This window comes from Condylura cristata, unplaced genomic scaffold (assembly GCF_000260355.1).
Source record: "Condylura cristata isolate star-nosed mole 26May11 unplaced genomic scaffold, ConCri1.0 scaffold00021, whole genome shotgun sequence".
Lineage (NCBI taxonomy): Eukaryota > Metazoa > Chordata > Mammalia > Eulipotyphla > Talpidae > Condylura > Condylura cristata.
In genome coordinates, this window is record NW_004567122.1 from 32,285,803 (window position 1) to 32,303,063 (window position 17,261).

Below are 17,261 nucleotides of genomic sequence, written 5' to 3' on the forward strand. Positions count from 1 at the left end.
AACCTCCAAACAGTTTTCCATAGTGGTTGTACTAGTTTGCATTCCCACCAGCAATGCAGGAGAGTTCCTTTTTCTCCACATCCTCACCAACATTTCTGGTGCTCTACACGATCAGAGAATCTTCTCTAGTAACGAACTATAGAAATGATCCCTGAAAGTATAGTCTTTCGTTTGTAACTTTTTTATGGTAAAATTTCTTAAAGGCTAACTTGACAATGAATTTGAAAAATGTCGATGTCTAGGAAGAGTAACCATATCAGGAAAACAGATTGTGTTCTCTGTATGGTTTCAGTTAAACATGAAGCTCAAGCTAATAAAGTATCTATCTGCCTTAATTGTTCTGTGAAGTTCCAATATATAGTAATAAAACTGGCTTTGCTTGTGTTGTATCAGTCCGTCATACTTGCTGTGGCACTTGAAAGGGTTTTTACAACAGAAACAGGACAGTGGTGCACATGTGCTGTGCCCCACATGCTTTATCAGGCCCCTTTTAATGCCTTATTAATAGTTTACAAAATAAGTTATCAAGATTCTTTTCATAACTTATTAGTTGGCATTGAATGAGTAGGAATGTTGCTCTTTGAACTGTTAATTCTTAGAAATGCCCCCAAATCAGAGCCTCTGTATAATATTTGTTAACTTTTTTTTTAAAAGATTTATTTATTTATTCATATAGGACTGGGGTACAGGCCAGAGATGCGGAGGGTGAGAGGATTCACCAGAGACAGAACGGGGAGTAGAACAGGCAGATCAACGAAGTACACTGCTGAGGGGAGCAGTGGGCGGGTCTAGAGAGGTCTACCTCGCCATGTGGATCTCCTCTGGGACAGGCGGGAATCGAACTCTTGCGGAAGTGGCTTAAGCTTCTTAGTGCTGTGCTTTAACCTGCTGCACCACCAGGGAGGGCCAATATTTGTTAACTTTTAACCTTACATGTATATAAAAAGAGCTAGCAACTATGAGTGATCACACTTAACACTCAGTGTAAGCACCAAGTACTAAGCAACCTTGCATTCGTTAATAAGATGGCAGTCTTTCATTGCATTTGTCTTGATTTGAGTGGGCCCACAAAACTGTCTTGCTCTAATTTTATGAAAATGCCAGTGCCCTTGACATCCATTGCACCAGTCTTAGGATTTGTACACAAAATGTACAACAATTTTTTAAAAATGCAATTGTTTTGAATAGTGTTTGGCAACTTACAAGTATTTGGCATTTTGATTTCATTTCCTTGATCTTTCAAGCAGCTGTTTATATGCCAAGTTAATAGTGATGATGGTGATAATGATGATAAATGTCTTTAAAACACTGAAATAAGCCTTGGTACTGTTACCACCTACCTGGGAAGTTGATTTTATATTTTATGATCATAACTTTTTCATTTGTATATTGATTTTGTTGTTTGTTACTTTTTCCCATTGGTTACTGAGTATATTCATTTTGGTTCTGCCTAAGGCAGGTATAGAAATAAACTAGATTTACTTGAATGATAGGTTTAAATGCTTTCATCACCAGTCAAATTTAGTTTTCTATGTCAGGTGCTATGTGTGCACAATCCTCTAATGTGGTAAAATGTAACTCTGAACATGTGTGTTCTCCCAAGTAAGCCCAAGATTAAACTGCCATTGATTGAATTGTGAAGCTTCTTCAATGTTGCTTTTAAGGGGGAAATTCTGTTATGTTTTCATCTGTTCCTCTCATCAGCAAAGAAGCAGGAAATAGAATCTTTAAGGAGGTAGGGAAGGCCCAGTATCTCATGGTTTGCTCAAGCCATCTTTAAGTACCCTTAGTTACTGTGGGTAAGTGGTTCCTTTTTTTTTTTTTTAAAGACTTATTTATTTGTGCATACAGAGCTGGGGTACAGGTCAGAGGCTCAGGGGTGGCGAGAGGCTTCACAGAGACAGAGTGGGGAGCAGAACAGCCAGATCGACAAAGTACACTGCTGAGGGGAGCAGTGGGCGGGTCAGGAGAGGTCTGCCACTCCATGTGGTCACCTCCAGGGCAGGCGGGAATTGAACTCATGTGGAAGTGGCTTTAGCTTCTCAGTGCTGTGCTTTTACCAGCTGCGCCACCGGGGAGGGCTGCCGTAACTGGTTCCTTTTGAGGGAGTTTTTATTAAATTCCTGAAACTGCTTTCCATGTTGTTGGTGTCCCAACCAACACTAGACTTCCAGCTATACATAAAAACTCTCTGCGGCCTCTGAATTTAGTTTCTTAACTGTTAACAGTAAAGGAGCCCTGCTAAGATTTTCCTGACTCTTCAATGGAAATGGCTTCTCACTGCTAAGCAGTCCTACACCCCAGTCTATTTGAGAAAGCACGGCAGTGCATAAGCAATGCTCAGACAATAATACTATTCCTCCACTCCCAAAGCAGACACTCCTCAGATTAAGCCAGCCTACACTTGTTACCCTTTACTACTTGCGACCCTGGTGCATTTGTGTCTCAGAAAAAAGGTCAGCCTCTTTTCTCATAGAAGCCTCTCTGTTTTGTGTTGTAATCCCAAGGCCTCTTTGGTTGATTTATTGCCTTACAGCTACTTTGCAGTTACAGACCAGGAACTCTTCATCATGACTAATTTTCCTCCCATAAAAATCACAGCACATAATAAAGAGCACACCACACACATTACAGGGAGGCTCCTAATCCTTGTAAATTGCAGGAGCATATGACAGAGGGTTTGAAAACATGTAAAAATGTGTATGTGACATAACTAAGAACAAATTCCACAAGTGTCAGTGGTCTACAATTTCAAGATGGGTCTGTGCAGGGGCTAGTGAAATTTAAATTTTATAGGCCAGGGAAAAAGAACAGTAAAATATAGCATTGCTGCAAGCAGTTAAGATCGATGTTTTGCAAAGAGCAGTAATTAAATTTGCACTTATAAATTAAATCCTCGTGTCCTGACTGCAAATAATTCATTGTTGGGTGTCCAATTATTTCCCTTCTTATACTTTATTGAATGTAATAATGTCTTTTGAACACTGAGTGCAAAACTGTGCTATGTGCTTCAGTCCTCCCTGTAGTCCTGGGAGTTTTTACAGATGAGGCATCTCTGAAGGTCAGAGAGTTATGTAACTTTCCCATAATCACAGAGGTAGTAACTAAAATCAGATCCTTCCAACTCCAAAGCTTATATTCATTCCATTTCCTGTCTCCAGAATTTATAATAGGTATAAAAACTATGAGTGGGTAGCACCCAGACGGTCAAGCTAAAACCCAGCCTAGCTGTACCTGTCCTTATACAATCAGTTAATCTCAGTAAGTCTCTATTTCCTCACCTAAAAGGGAGACTTACCATGTAAATAACAGGCTAATCCATATAAATAAGTTACCGTGATAAGCACTGAACATATTTTGGTTATTTTTATTGTCATTTATATTAGTGACCTCCAGCCCAGTCTTTGGGAGGTTCTGTGTTAAGCATTTTGTTTTATGTGCATTCTCTTTTTTTGTTTTTTAACTAGCTGTTCAAGGCAGGTATGAAATCCCCACTTGTACAGGGAAGACAGCCTCGGAAACATGAAGCTCTTCTCTAAATGGAAACTAAGTTTGTCTAGATATAATGGCCATGTGCTTTCCAACCGTATAATTGCTAAAAACTCCTTTTCTGTATTTTTTCTGGTGATAAGGCAATAATGTTGGTGTTAGTGGTGGCAGGACCAGTGTAGCCACAGACATTGCTTGTTGAGGAAGCAGCAGAAACAGTGCTTAGCCCACACCAGCACTGACCACACAGGCCAACCTACCTTAACCATTCTGCCCCATAAATACAGAGAAATAGTATCTTAGTATTTATGGGTGTGCTAATTCCACTTATTGGAAGCTTGAAATTGAGGATACTTGGAAAAATATCTGGTGTTATATTTTTATGGTACAGTGTTATTCAGAAGGCTTACCGTCTTAAAACTTTTATTTCTAAGGCATTCCTAAGTCAGAATCAGTTTGTAAGTTTGGGCAGAACTGATGGGGAACTTGGGACACAGAACAAATCCCCTCTTTTGTGTGTGTTATTTTGGAATGTTTCTGTAAAATGAAGAGTTTGTTCCAGCCACATGGACGAGCTCCAGAAGTCCATTGCTCATAGATTACTAGAGTTCACACTCCACCATTCAGCAGATTCCTCCATACAGTGATTTTTCTCATCAGAATGATGGTAACTTCATTTGGTTCATTTGAAATCATATCTTCCAAGCAAAATAAAAATTGGAAAAACCCACAAAATTGTGAACAATTCAGATTGCTGACAGAATTTCAACTCAAACTTTGAGCACAGAGGCCAACTCCTGGCATGGCTAGAAGGTGACCAGAAGATACACAGCCTATAAATAACATTCTTGTGCTGTGGTTTCAGAGTTAAATGAGCAACAGCAATTTGAGGAAAGATTTACCAGCCTTCTGAATGAAAGTTTGTGTTGTCTTTCTGATTTAGTAAGTGTTACAAACACTTGTGTAATAATAGTAGTGATGGTCCTGTGTCTGGCATGGCACATCTTGAGGTGTGCTCACTCGCACATTATTGCATTTGATCCTGAGAGCAATACTGTCATAACTTCTTCAGTAACCTGGACCTGGTTCACCAGGAGCCCCAGAGAACTGGCCTTCAGAATTAAAGTTCTTGCCTGTGAAGAAAAACAAAAAAACTTCCTTCTTTTAGAACTGATTCTAAATTACTTTTTTTTTTTTCCAAGCGAAAACAGCCAGTGTGCAGAATAAAATTCTCTCATGTGTTTTCATGTGTCTTCCTGCTCTGCTCAGCTTGGTATAAACAGTGTTTTAGGAACAGTTTTTCATGCATCTTATCTAAATCCTTCATCCCAAGTTACTCTTTTTGTTTATTTATGCATACAAGAACTGTGGTACAGTTCCGGAAGTGCGGGGTTGGGGGTGGTGAGAGGATTCATTAGAGACAGAGTGGGGAGCAGAACAAGAAGATTCCCTGAAATACACTGCTGATAATAGCAGCGAGAAGGAGGGACAGGAGAGGTCTGCCATGCCATGTGGGTTACCTCCTATTCTGGGGATTGAACTCATGCTACAGCTGCTGCTGCTAACTCCACAGTGTTGTGCTTTAACCCATCATGCTACAAGGGAGGGCCCATTGTCACATTTTTAGGAAAGAATAAATACAATTTTGTTAACAGTTGAAATGAAAATATATATACATTATCTTTGTTCCCATGGTAGAGGGGCAAGGATCTCAAAATATCGCATTAGGAAAAGAGAGACACAATATGGAGGCCAGGCATAAGGACAGGAGGGACTGGCTCTAAGTCTGAATTCATGTTCAGGTGTTTTTTTAGCTCAGATTTCTCAAATTACAGAATTTGAGGCCAGAGGCAGAAGGGTGCTAAGAGACCTCTTTATTTGTTGGAATTCAAATGAGACCACTGACCTCTCTAGAGAAGGCTGGCTGAAGGATATATGTTGAATAAATAATGGCAGCTGAGGAGTTGAGGAGCACAAGTATTAACTGCAGCCCGAGGACTCTAGTCCCAGCTTCTCTCCTGCTTGGCTGTATAACAGACTAGGAAATCTGTCATTAACAGAATGGTCATCTACTTGCTATGCTGAGCTGTCTTAGAGTTAGACATGCAAAGTATCTGGCAGGTTCTTGGAGGTGTGAATACTCATTAAGGGAGCAGTGTTTAACTATCAGTGATAACAGTACACTGTTGGGCTGCCTACCTCCTAGGAGCTGTGTCTCAGTAAATTAATTCGGGAACAAAGTAAAGAGGTGAGAAAGTATCTTAGAGGCTGTGATCCTTGAGTTTAGCAACAACTATATTTGCTCTTTTTTCCTTGCAGATACTTAAGTGGAACTTGGAGACATGCATAGCACTAGTACTTATTTTTAGGGGTTCAACTTCCCTGGAAGCCAGTAGGTTTTTGTTGTTTTGCTTTAAGTCCCCTTCTCTCCTTTACCCCCTCGCCTCAGTTGAACTCAAAGTGATTCAGTTTATTTTGCTGAAAATTCCAGTCCCCTAGGGAAAATATGATAATGCTGTTTTCAGACAGCTGTGTTTGGGAACAAGACTGACTTAACCAGCTGGCTGGCATCATTGGAGCCCAAGGACCTACTAAACCATGGAGAGCAGCTGTTTGGGCTGAAATTCTTCTAATTCTTAGGACTTTGTTCCCTATATATCAGCTTCTACATTCTGTTTTTAAATACATGCACAAAGGAAGGTGGTTCATGAGAAAGTCTCTGATGTGCCCAGGGCTGCCCTGGGAAGGAGAGAGGGGAGTGCCACCACCATATTCTTGTCACTCACGATGGCAGAAGGAGGCTAGCTCTAAAGAGTAAGAGATAACAGTGATTGTCTTCTACATAGAATTATGCAGCCTTTAAGATTCATACCTGAAGATTTTATTCATTTTTGTGTAGAAGAGCCGGGCGTGTAGGCCAGAGGTACGGGTGGTAAGAGGGTTCACCAGTGACAGAGTAGGGAGCAGAACAGGCATATTTACTGAAATACACTGCTGAGGAGAGCAGTGGCCAAGACAGGAGAGGTCTGCTGTGCCATGTGGGTCACCTCCTTGGCCAGGGATGGAAATCAGGCCTACTGATGATAGCATTGAGACTTAACCTCTTGGCCACTAGGGAGGCCCAGTGAAGAATTTATTTTTTGGGGAAGGGGGAAATGTTATGATATAATGTTTGACAAACTATATATGAAACAAAATATAAAAATATTATAATCTCAATTATGAAAATTGTGTATGTTAACATTAAATGTCATACTTATACCAAGCTCGTACACTGAGCTTGATACTTATCTGAGGCAAATACTCAGTAAATCACAGCTACTGAATACAGAGTATAACCACAGAGCACATGTTTGCCTCTTGTGTGTGTATATATACAGAGTGCCTGGTATAAAGTAGATCTTGTTGACTGCATGAATCAATCTTCTTATTCTATGTCTTTAAGAAGGAAATTAGAAAAGTCAAGCATGTTGCCGTCTATAATTGTACCTGTAATTGTGGCAGCTTAACCTCTCTGCCTCTGTTATTTATTATTAATGGTGAGGATGGCACCTTTTGCTTTGGGTCATTGAGAACTTAGTGAGCTTCACAAAAATGCATAGTGACTATTCCTAATAAAATCATGGTAAGCACCTCACCAGTGGAAGCTATTGTAATAATTCTGCTATAATGTGTCTGTAGAAAACAAAAGGTGGGTGTTAGGATTTTTTGGTCTACATTTTCTATTCATTTTTAACTATTCATGGACTTTTAAAAAGTTAATGAAAACTTAATAGAAAAAAAGCCCATTTGAAAATAAAACTTCATGTCTGAATAGTGGAATTCAGAGTGTGTTTCTGTTTACTTCTTGGATGTTTTCTACATTTTCCAAACTGTCTGTAATATTTATGTTCATGTTACTTTTATCATCAAGGAAAAACAACTTTCTGCTCCTCTCTTAAGTAACATGCTCATTACAAATGCATTTTAAAAATAAATTGAAACAAAAAGCCCCATGCTCCCATGCTCAGCATCAGTGAAAACATAGAACTGCTGATTTCCAAAAGATCCTGCATCTGATGATGGTTGAGGACTTGCAAATAGTGCCCTGCTCTGGGTGCTTTTTTACATCCTGAGAAAATTATGAAATGTTTAAAAACTGAGAAATGGAATTAGTTGTGGAAAAATAAAGGAATTTTGATTGATCGGTTCTGCACAAAAGTGATCAAAAAATTAAAGTGCTATTAACAGGATTTAAACATAACAAATATTTTTAGCATAGCTTCTTTCCTTTTCCCTGCAGAGAACAGCAAAAAGATCTGTGGAAATGGTAGCAGAAGAGGTTAGAAATGGAAGTGAACGGTTACCAGGACCTGGAATGAACTTCCAAAGTAGAATGTTTAATGTTAGTTCCTAGGAGTATTTAAAAGAAAGCCATTAGGTCTTGCTGATTGTGAGACATCATCAAAGTTTCATTATACTGGTTCAGGCCTGTGCTTTCTCCCCATTTCACTGTAGTGCGTAATCTTTTTTGTGAAATTTCACTTGCAGATATTTAACACCGTGCCTGACATGCCTCTCACCAACGCCCAGCTGCACCTGTCCCGGAAGAAGAGCAGTGACTCCAAACCTCCGTCCTGCAGTGAGAGGCCCCTGACGCTCTTCCACACTGTGCAGTCCACAGAGAAACGTGAGTCTTGCTGCCCCAGCCAGCCACTTCCCAGCCACTTTCCAGCCACTTCCCACCCATTCAGGATGTTCATGTCTGCCTCTCACTGTGCTGTTGCCTTTGTGCCTTTGAGGGTCATGTATCATCGCACCTTCCCAGGTTCCATCAGTGAGTAACCCTGATAGGTGTGGATGCAGTATTGATGTGAATAAAAGGCACAGGCTACCCGCTGCTTGTCAGGATTCTCTTTGTCAGGATTCATAGCTTCTGTGGGCAAACAACTTAGTCTCTCTTCCTACGCAATAAGAGCTCGGCTCAGGCCTGCTGCTTTGCCCCACCTTTTGTTAGCGGCTTCCATAGAATTGGTTTCCTTTCCTTTGATCACTTTGTAATTAAATGCTTATTAGCGTGGGCCAGGTGTGCCCCACTAGACTGTGACTTCGAGAGCAGGACTTTGTTTTGCTCTTCCCTCTACTCCACCTCTCACAGGACCTGGACCTGGCATAGAATGGACACATAGTAAGTGTATTAAGTTAATTAATGAATTAATTAGAGAATAATGCCCTCCTTGTTCCAAAAAGCATCGTATTATCATCACAATTTTAGTGAATGTTTTTTTCATCTCAGGATTTCTGAGTTATTGTGGTAACTTACCAATCCTGAAATATCCAGTCTCTTTTGTCTTCTGTAATCAGAGGGTTGTGTGCAGTATAGGAGTTGAGGGCTCAAGCTCTGCCTGAGATTAGTCAGGCCTGGCTTCTTGTGCTAGCAGGGTAAGTCTTTTGCCTTCTCTCAGCCTTTGTTACCTTCTCTGTAGCGATAACAGTGTTTATCTCATATTGGAAGCTGTGAAAATTAAAAGAAGCTATGTATTTTAGCACTCCCCACAATTATTGTTATTATTAGTTATTATTTAATTACATGTCGATACCAAGATTGGTTCACTGGCATAACCAATATTTCTACAATACTTGCTGGGGATATAAAAGGACTGGGATATAAAAATGGAATCTTTAAGGAGCTCACAGTGGATGAGGGAAGTAGATAAGTGAATGCTTCATGGTAAATCAGCACAATAACTGCTCTAATGGAGACAGACAGGTACCTTCAGAAAGACTGCCAAACTTGATGGTTGAAAGCACACACCGGGCCAGAATGTCTGGATCAGGAAGTCTCCTGCTGCTGCTCCTGACTGACTGTGATGTGGGCAAGTTATCTAACATATGAGGGCCTCAGTTTCCTGTTCTGGGAAATAGACATGATAACAGTTTCTACCTTTGATGGTTTTGTGAGGGTTAAAGCACCTCCAATGGTCCCTAGTATACAGTAAGCTCTCTGTAAATGAGGGGTGGAAAATGTGGTATAATTGCTACCATTAATTCCTGTGAGGTACACTGAAGGCATAAAGGAGAATAATGGTCCACTTTGCCCCAAAGAGGCAAAATACTCCATGTTTGGATGGGCATTTTTCTCTTTCTTAATTACAATTCCTTATTATAACTCTTGAAAACAAATCTTGACTGCCCTCAAAATATCACTGTATAAGATGCTGCAGTATCCTTTAGTGTATTTGGCACCACTTAAGTTATTTATTTAAGATATTTTACTTCATGTGTCAAGTTACTGTTATCATCCTTGTAGCTAAATCTGTTCCTTTTCATGATCATTTCCTTAAGATAAATTCCTGGAAGAATTTCTCAGTCAGGATATGCACAATTTTAGTGTGTAGAAAGAACCCTTGCTGGGATTGGCCTCCCTTTGAATGATAGCCTGTGTTCCGCTTAAGTATTTGACTAGAGTCATACTCTCTTTGGGTGTTAGCAGGAAAAGTTTAGAATAGTTCTCTCCTCAGCCACATCTGCCATAAACAAGGCATCAGTTGCAGGGTGATATGCTTTTACCTGAAAAGGAGAGCCATGCACTAATGTTTTGCACTGAGCAATGTCCAGCACAAGTCAGCACAAGTCAGATGGTGTTAGTAAATTTTAGTAAAGTTTAAACCAGTGTGGAGTTTGAGGTTAGATGAAGTCAGAGCAGATTTGGAATAGGTCTTAAAGCTTACTCTGGGAGCACATAAGAAAGAAGGTGGAGATTAGGAGAAAATCAATTAGATGTATACCCACGATTAATTTTATCACATGAGACAAAGGATGAAAGCTAAGGATCTGTGAAGGCAGAGCTGCCTAAGCTCCAGATCAAGCAGCAATATCCCTGTCTGCAAATGGTGGACCAAAGTATGGAAGACAGGAAGACAGGGAAGTGATGTATCATTCCTCTGAATGTCAGGAATTGCTCCCTGTAAACAGGACTGGAATGTCCATAAACTCAGATACATGCCAAGTGCTTAGCTTGCCTCTTTCTCAGAGAAGAAATATTTTCAGTGAAATATATTTAGATACATGTATATACATATACTTTTCATAATTTTGTAAACCCTTTTCTGGGAAACTGAAATGATAGCTGAATTGGCTTGAAAGCACCATAGGAAATGGGGGGGGGGTGAGTTGATGCTCTGAGAAATACTGGGCCAGGAGCAAGAGGTTCTGCAGGCAGTTGTCTCTCCCAGATTGTAATTCTGCTCCCTTTATCTGTTAGCTGAGCAGGTATGTGAGCATAAAGGTTCGCATACCTTCTCTTTCCCTTCATCTCATTTGTGTACCAGATAGAAAGTAACTTTATCAAAGCAATTTGCTGTTTTTACTCTTTGAAATTAAAGTATAGGTAAAGGCCATGCAAGTAATTTATGGGGGGAAATTGTACTTTATATTCCATAATATGTAATAGTGACTGTATATTTCACAATAGTGATGTTTTTCAGTTTGTGGTTTCTCTCCATACTTAGTTCAGAACTTGCTCAACTTGAATTATTACCATGAATTTTCATTCACTCTTTTAGCAATAACTTACAAGTTGTTGTTTGTTTAATTCATTTATTGCTTTTTAAAAAATATTTATTTTATTGAATGCATATAAAAACTGACGTACAGGTCAGTGGTGCAGGGGGTGAGAGGATTCATCAGAGTGGGGAGCAGAACAGACAGATTGCCAAAGTACACTGATAAGGGGAGCAGCAGGCAAGAGAGGAGAGGCCTGTTGTGCCAGGTGGTCATCTCCTTGGTTGGGGATTTAACTCATGCTACAGTGGCTGAGGATAGCTTCACAGTGATATTCCTTAACCCATTGCACTACCAAGAAGGGTGCAAATTCATTTATTTCTTTTTAAATTTTTTTTTTAATTGTGGTAACTTTGTTTGTATTTTGGGAGCATAGAATTCCCTCCCCTTCAAGTGTAGTTACCATAGTGCCCCCACTACCAAAATACCCATAGTCCACCACCACAGTCCGTTGTGCTTCCTCTCCACTGTGTTCTCATCCCTCCTTCTCCCACTCAGGCTCTTTCAACTCTGGAGCTGATTTTCAAGGATTAATTTTTTTATTTTATTTTACAAAAGTTTATTTTTACATCATTTTGTACATTTTTTCCCCCATCTCAATTGTAATCCCCGCGGGTTTCCCATCACCAAGTCACCCGTGTGCCATCACCATAATCCCGTGCATTTCCCTCCCCACCCCCGATTTTTGATCCCATTCCCCACTCCACCCCCGTAAAATGTCTCTGGTATATGGTTGTTCATTATTTCAAGGATTAATTTTTTTTTAAAGATTTATTTATTTGTACATACAGAACTGGGGTACAGGCCAGAGGCTCAGGGGTGGCGAGAGGCTTCACCAGAGACAAAGTGGGGAGCAGAACAGGCAGATCGATGAAGTACACTGCTGAGGGGAGCAGCAGGCAGGTCAGGAGAGGTCTGCCACGCCATGTGGTCACCTCCGGGGCAGGCGGGAATCGAACTCATGTGGAAGTGGCTTTAGCTTCTCAGTGCAGTGCTTTAACCCGCTGCACCACCAGGGAGGGCCTCAAAGATTAATTTTTAAGTTTGACTTTATCTGACCTTTGTTTGGTTTCTCGATATGCTACCTGTAAGTGACAGGTGTCACCATCCAGTATTTATCTTTCTTCTTCTACTTACCATAATCCCTTCCAGTTCTATCCACGTCACTACAAGTAGCATGAGTTTATCTTTTTTTTTTTAAGATTTATTTATTTATGCTTACAGAACTGGGGTACAGGCCAGAGGTGCAGGGGCGGTGAGAGGCTTCAGCAGAGACAGAGTGGGGAGCAGAACAGGCAGATTGACAGAGTACACTGCTGAGGGGTGCAGAGGGAGGTAAGGAGAGGTTTGCCATGCCATGTTGTTTGTTCCTGGCTGGGAATCAAACTGGTTTTGCAGTGGCTTCGGAGAGTTTCATAATGCAGTGCTTTTACCCATTGTGCCACCATTGGAGATGAATCAGCAGAGACATCACTGAAGCTTATGTAGCTTATGAAGCTTTTTTTTTTTATCATGGAGAAGTAGTCCAATGTGTATATACCACATCTTCTTGATCTGTTCATATGATTTGGGGCACTTAGATTGTTTAATAATTTAGTCTTTGTAAGTACTTCTGCAGTCAGCATGGGCAGCATGCAAGTTTCCTTTTGAAATAGTGTTTTTATAGATACCTAGAAGTGCAGTTGTTGGGTTGTGTGGCATATCCATTTTTAATCTTTTGGGAAAACTGTTTTCCATCCAGGCCGGACCAGTTTATGTTCCCACCAGTAGTCTAAGAGGCTATCTTTTTCTCCACGTCTTTGCCAGTACTTGTTATTTCTGGTCTTTTTGATATGGGCCACTCTCACTGGTGAAAGGTAGTGTCTTATTTGTAGTTTTAATTTGCATTTATTTCCCTGATGATAAGTAATGTTGAACATTTTTTCATATTCCCGTACCCATCTGCGTATCTTCTTTAGAGATGTGTGTATTCAGCTCTTTTTTCCATTTTTTAATTGGGTTATTTATTTTCTTTTTGTTGAGTTGTATGGATTCTCTGTAGATCTTTGATACCAACCCCTTGTCAGATATATGGTGTGCATATACTTTCTTCCATTAGTAGAGTGTCTTTTTATCTTAGTTGCACTTTCTTTGACTGTGCAGAAGTTTTTTAATTTGAGTTAGTCTCAGTTATTCACGTCCTCTTGTTTTCCTTGCTATTGGAGATGAATCAGCAGAGACATCACTGAAGCTTATGTCATGGAGTATTTTGCCAGTTTTCTTCTATGTTTTTCATGGTTTCAGGTCTGACGTCCAAATCTTTAATCCATTTCAAGTTGATATTTGGTTATAGTGTGAGATAGGATCTGGTTTCATTCCTTTACATACTGCTGTCCAGTTTTCCAAACACTACTTATTGTTAATTCATTTTTTAAACTCAACTTTAAAGTAACTCACTTTTTAACGCGGCCTATTCCTGTTCCTTGCAAGCTCTAAAAACATGACTTTGGTGGTCTCACTGAATTATCCTCTAATACTCATTAAAATGAATGTCTAACCTTCAAGTTAAGGAATGTGCATCCACACCCAGCCGTGGAGCTGTCTTGTCTGCCTGTGGGATGTGTGCTGTGGTTCCAAGTCTGCAGACCTTGCTCTGAATTCTTGACTCAGATCCTTCCTCTTAATGTAAATATACAAACTCAAGTTTCTGTGTCCACCCAAAAAAAAACTGGGCTCAAATGTTGTCTGCTGACTACTTCTCTCACTGTGGACACGCATCGTTCATCTGTAAGAGCGTGTGCTTGCCCTTTGGCTCACTGTGACTCCTCTCCAGGACTGTTCTGCACACTTACCTTTCCTTAGGGTCTTGCTACACAGCAAACCTCTTGTTACAGGGATTGTGCTTGTGTGGGTACATATACCCAAATCCATCTGCATATACCTCTCCTCTGCCTTCAAAGCTGACATGTGAGATTTTTCAGAACTTCATTTCCTCTCATGTCTGCCTGATCTCTTCTGAGTTCACTTAAGCTTTTCTCCTCATTGATGTAGTGATGGTTTAATATTTCCTCTGTTCTCTTAGCCTTCTCTTCAGTCACTCGTTAAGATGCTAAGCCACCTGAAGCTCTCAGTTCATTATAACGGGCACTTCTCTGTTTGTTTCCCTCCTACCTCCCAGCAATGTGGCAGTTTTGTGCATAGCCAGAGCCCACTCTTTTCTCTCACTCTTGGCCTCAGATTGCTATGGATGTATCTGTGCTCACAGATGAGTGTCTTACTTTTCAGAAGGATTTTTTTTTCTTTCTTCTGTATAGGTACATGAGTTATGTGCACAGGCACCTCTGTAAGACTCTTTGACTTTAATCTGCTCCAGGTGGTGTTTCCTTTTTCCCTAAAGGCAAAGCTGTCTTTATGATGACAGCGGTGTCTTCCCAGAATGAGGAACCGGATTCTTTCTCATGCTCTGTGCTAGGTCAGAACTTTGAGCACTTACACAACATTCAGCACGTGGTCCCTCATATGTAGTGTGTGATGGTAGTGGTGCTATGAACAAATGAGAAGAGCTCCTGAGAATAAACCATTTGTAATACAATAAAGGAAATGATAGAAAGTGTACAATTTAAAAAAAAAATCAAATTAACAAAAGCAAATCACTAGGAAACCACTGAATATGTTAGTGAGTAGGGAATTAGATATCCAAATTGTCTGTATGTCTGTAAGGATGTTCAAGAAGTGTTTTCTGAAAGGAGGAATTTAGAGAAAGTCACTATTCGAAATGGCAATCATGGTCTGACCCAGAGGACAGGAGGGTACCTCTGATGCTTTGCAGAGACAACAGAGAAGACAGCCTTTCTGTCGACAGCATTGGACAGTGCCTGTGTCTGTCACTGAGGGAAGGGCTATGAAAAGATATGCTCCCAGATTGAACTTGAAAACATTTTGCCATAGAAGTTGACCCTGTTTAATATATATAGTTACTCAATTTTTCAAGTGATTTCTGGCACTAGACATTGTGCATGCAACATCTCATTCAGTCTTTAAAATTATGTGCGCATCCTTTTTTACACTTGGAGGAAAAAATAAAATTCATATTAAGTACTCAGGGGCACAGAGCAACTGGGTCGAATTGTTCTGACCCTACAGCCACACTAGTAACCAGTCATTATTCAGCCCTCCTGTTTCAGCATGCAGGCTTGTTCTGTGAGGTGTGGCTTTTGTAAACCCATTCCACAAACTCAACCTTATTTCTAAAAGAAAATGTTTCCAGTTCCATTTATAAATCTGGTGCTTAACCTTTCACTAAGCTAGTGAACTGCCTGTGAAGAGGTGGTGGATTGATGTGGAAGGATAAATGGGTGCATTTGAGTAAGAACCTTGAGGTCAAGCTAGCTTTGAACTTCATTGAATAACAACAAAAATAAAAATAAAAATGATTACAGCTAACTAAGTCGCCTCACAACCTAAGCCCATTATTATCTCATTGTATAGCTGATAATCACCTCGTAAGGTAGGTTCTTATTATCCATATTTTACAGCCAAGTAAACTGAGACTTGAGAGTAATCACCTAACTGGCCTAGTGACCCATGGAGGAGGAAGTTGTGCCCCAGTGATGGCCCTCTCCCAGACTGTGTTGTCTTCACAAGGATGCCTCTGTCGATTCTCAAGCAACAGATGTGAAAACCCTGCTAGGCTGAGTTACAGAAGCAATAAAAGCCATCTGTCCCAGCTGCCAGCGCTGCCATGGGGGCAGTTGAACCATATTGAATGGGTTACTCAATATGCCACAGCACACGCCAGCCACCCCTCCAAAGCCAGTTCAAGCTATGCAGTGAGCAGTGTGCACCTTCAGTGGTAGCTTTAATATGCTGGCCAGCGCAATCACTTTCATTTGTGATCACCTCAGAACAGATGGAATGAGGTTTTTCAACTGTGCCGTCAGATGAGGGGGTGGCAAAAGAGATTACTGTTTAATCTCCAAGTTTCTACACAGATACATCAGACAGCAGAAATTGGACTGGTATATCTAGGTGAAAGTTATTGACACACATGCTATTTTCTTTCTGGGCAACTGTAGGAGATAGGGCCAGAAGGAGTAGAGGAAGCCAGCAACCAGGTCTTGTACATATTCTTGCAAGATTTGTTCCAAGAAGTTGCAAGGTGACATTTATTGCTTGTTTTGTCCCAAATGTTTAGTATTTATATGGAGATGTTGAAATGTGTTTCTTGGAACAGAGGTTCTTAGACTTGGGTGTGGATTGGAATCATGAAAGGAGCTAGTTACAAACACAGGTGCCTGGTCTCCTCCCCAGTACATTCTGAATTGAGAGATCTTGGCTGGGACTCAGGTGTCTGAATTTTTAAAAGTACCCTGGTGATGCTGATGCCAGCTCATTAGAGAAGCCCTGGCTTGGAGGAGGGGAAAAGCAGTCAAGATTGCTTGTCTTCTATCATTACCAGAACATTCCTTTAATTCTCTTTTGGGGCTTGAGGCAGCCTGGGATGGTGGATGAAAGCAGCCAGACCATGTTGTTTTGGTGCTTTCTCCACCACTTACCAGTTCTGAGACCTGGATTGTATCACTTCCCTTTTGTGAACCTCCTTTGCTCATCTGTAAAATTGATCACTAATAATAGCTTCCTCTGGGGGTGATTACTGAGATTTAAGTGAGCCAGTGCATGTAAAGTACTTGACATTGGGCCTGTAACATAGTAAGCACCTAATAAATGTTAGCTGTGATTATGGTGATCATCATCAGGCTATAGTTTTACTTCACATTCACTGAAAAAATATTCCCCTTCTGGAGCCTGCAGATTCCAAAGAGGCCCAACCATGAGGGTAACACAGAATCACCCTGGCCCCAGAGAGAGCCCATTTTATGCTTGAATACAAATACATCAACAGCCTGGAATAAGTTGTTCAGTGTTGGTGGGGGTGGGGTGGATTCTTTGGACCTGTTTTACATGGATCATTTTAACTAGCTGCTGGGATTATAGCTCTGATTAATTCTTTCAGTTCAGTTAATTCATCCTGGACCCTCTCCCAGACAGGCCCAGTGAGAGGTCAAGAATTCAGCTCTTATACTTCTCATGTGTGTCTTCCTTGTTGAAAAGTAACTGGGAATTCGTTCTCTTCAAAGACTTTACGTAATGCCTTCCTCCAAGGAGCAGGCAAGGCTGCAGCGTGTGCCTTTTCTCAGGTTGCCTCTGCAGATCCTGGGCACTTTAGACACACCTGTTTGTTTTGGCAGATG

At 40.7% G+C, this 17,261-nt stretch overlaps 1 protein-coding gene across 2 annotated transcripts in view; it reads left to right on the plus strand.

Annotated features, from left to right (window-relative positions):
• The window catches only part of ARHGAP26 (Rho GTPase activating protein 26), a 415,883-nt gene that overhangs the window by 317,520 nt on the left and 81,102 nt on the right, over window positions 1–17,261 (plus strand). For both annotated transcript variants that reach the window (XM_004686837.2, XM_012727989.1), the window contains exon 19: window positions 8,020–8,158. In XM_004686837.2, the coding sequence (XP_004686894.1) occupies window positions 8,020–8,158 (139 nt within the window). The remainder of the gene's footprint in view (window positions 1–8,019; window positions 8,159–17,261) is intronic.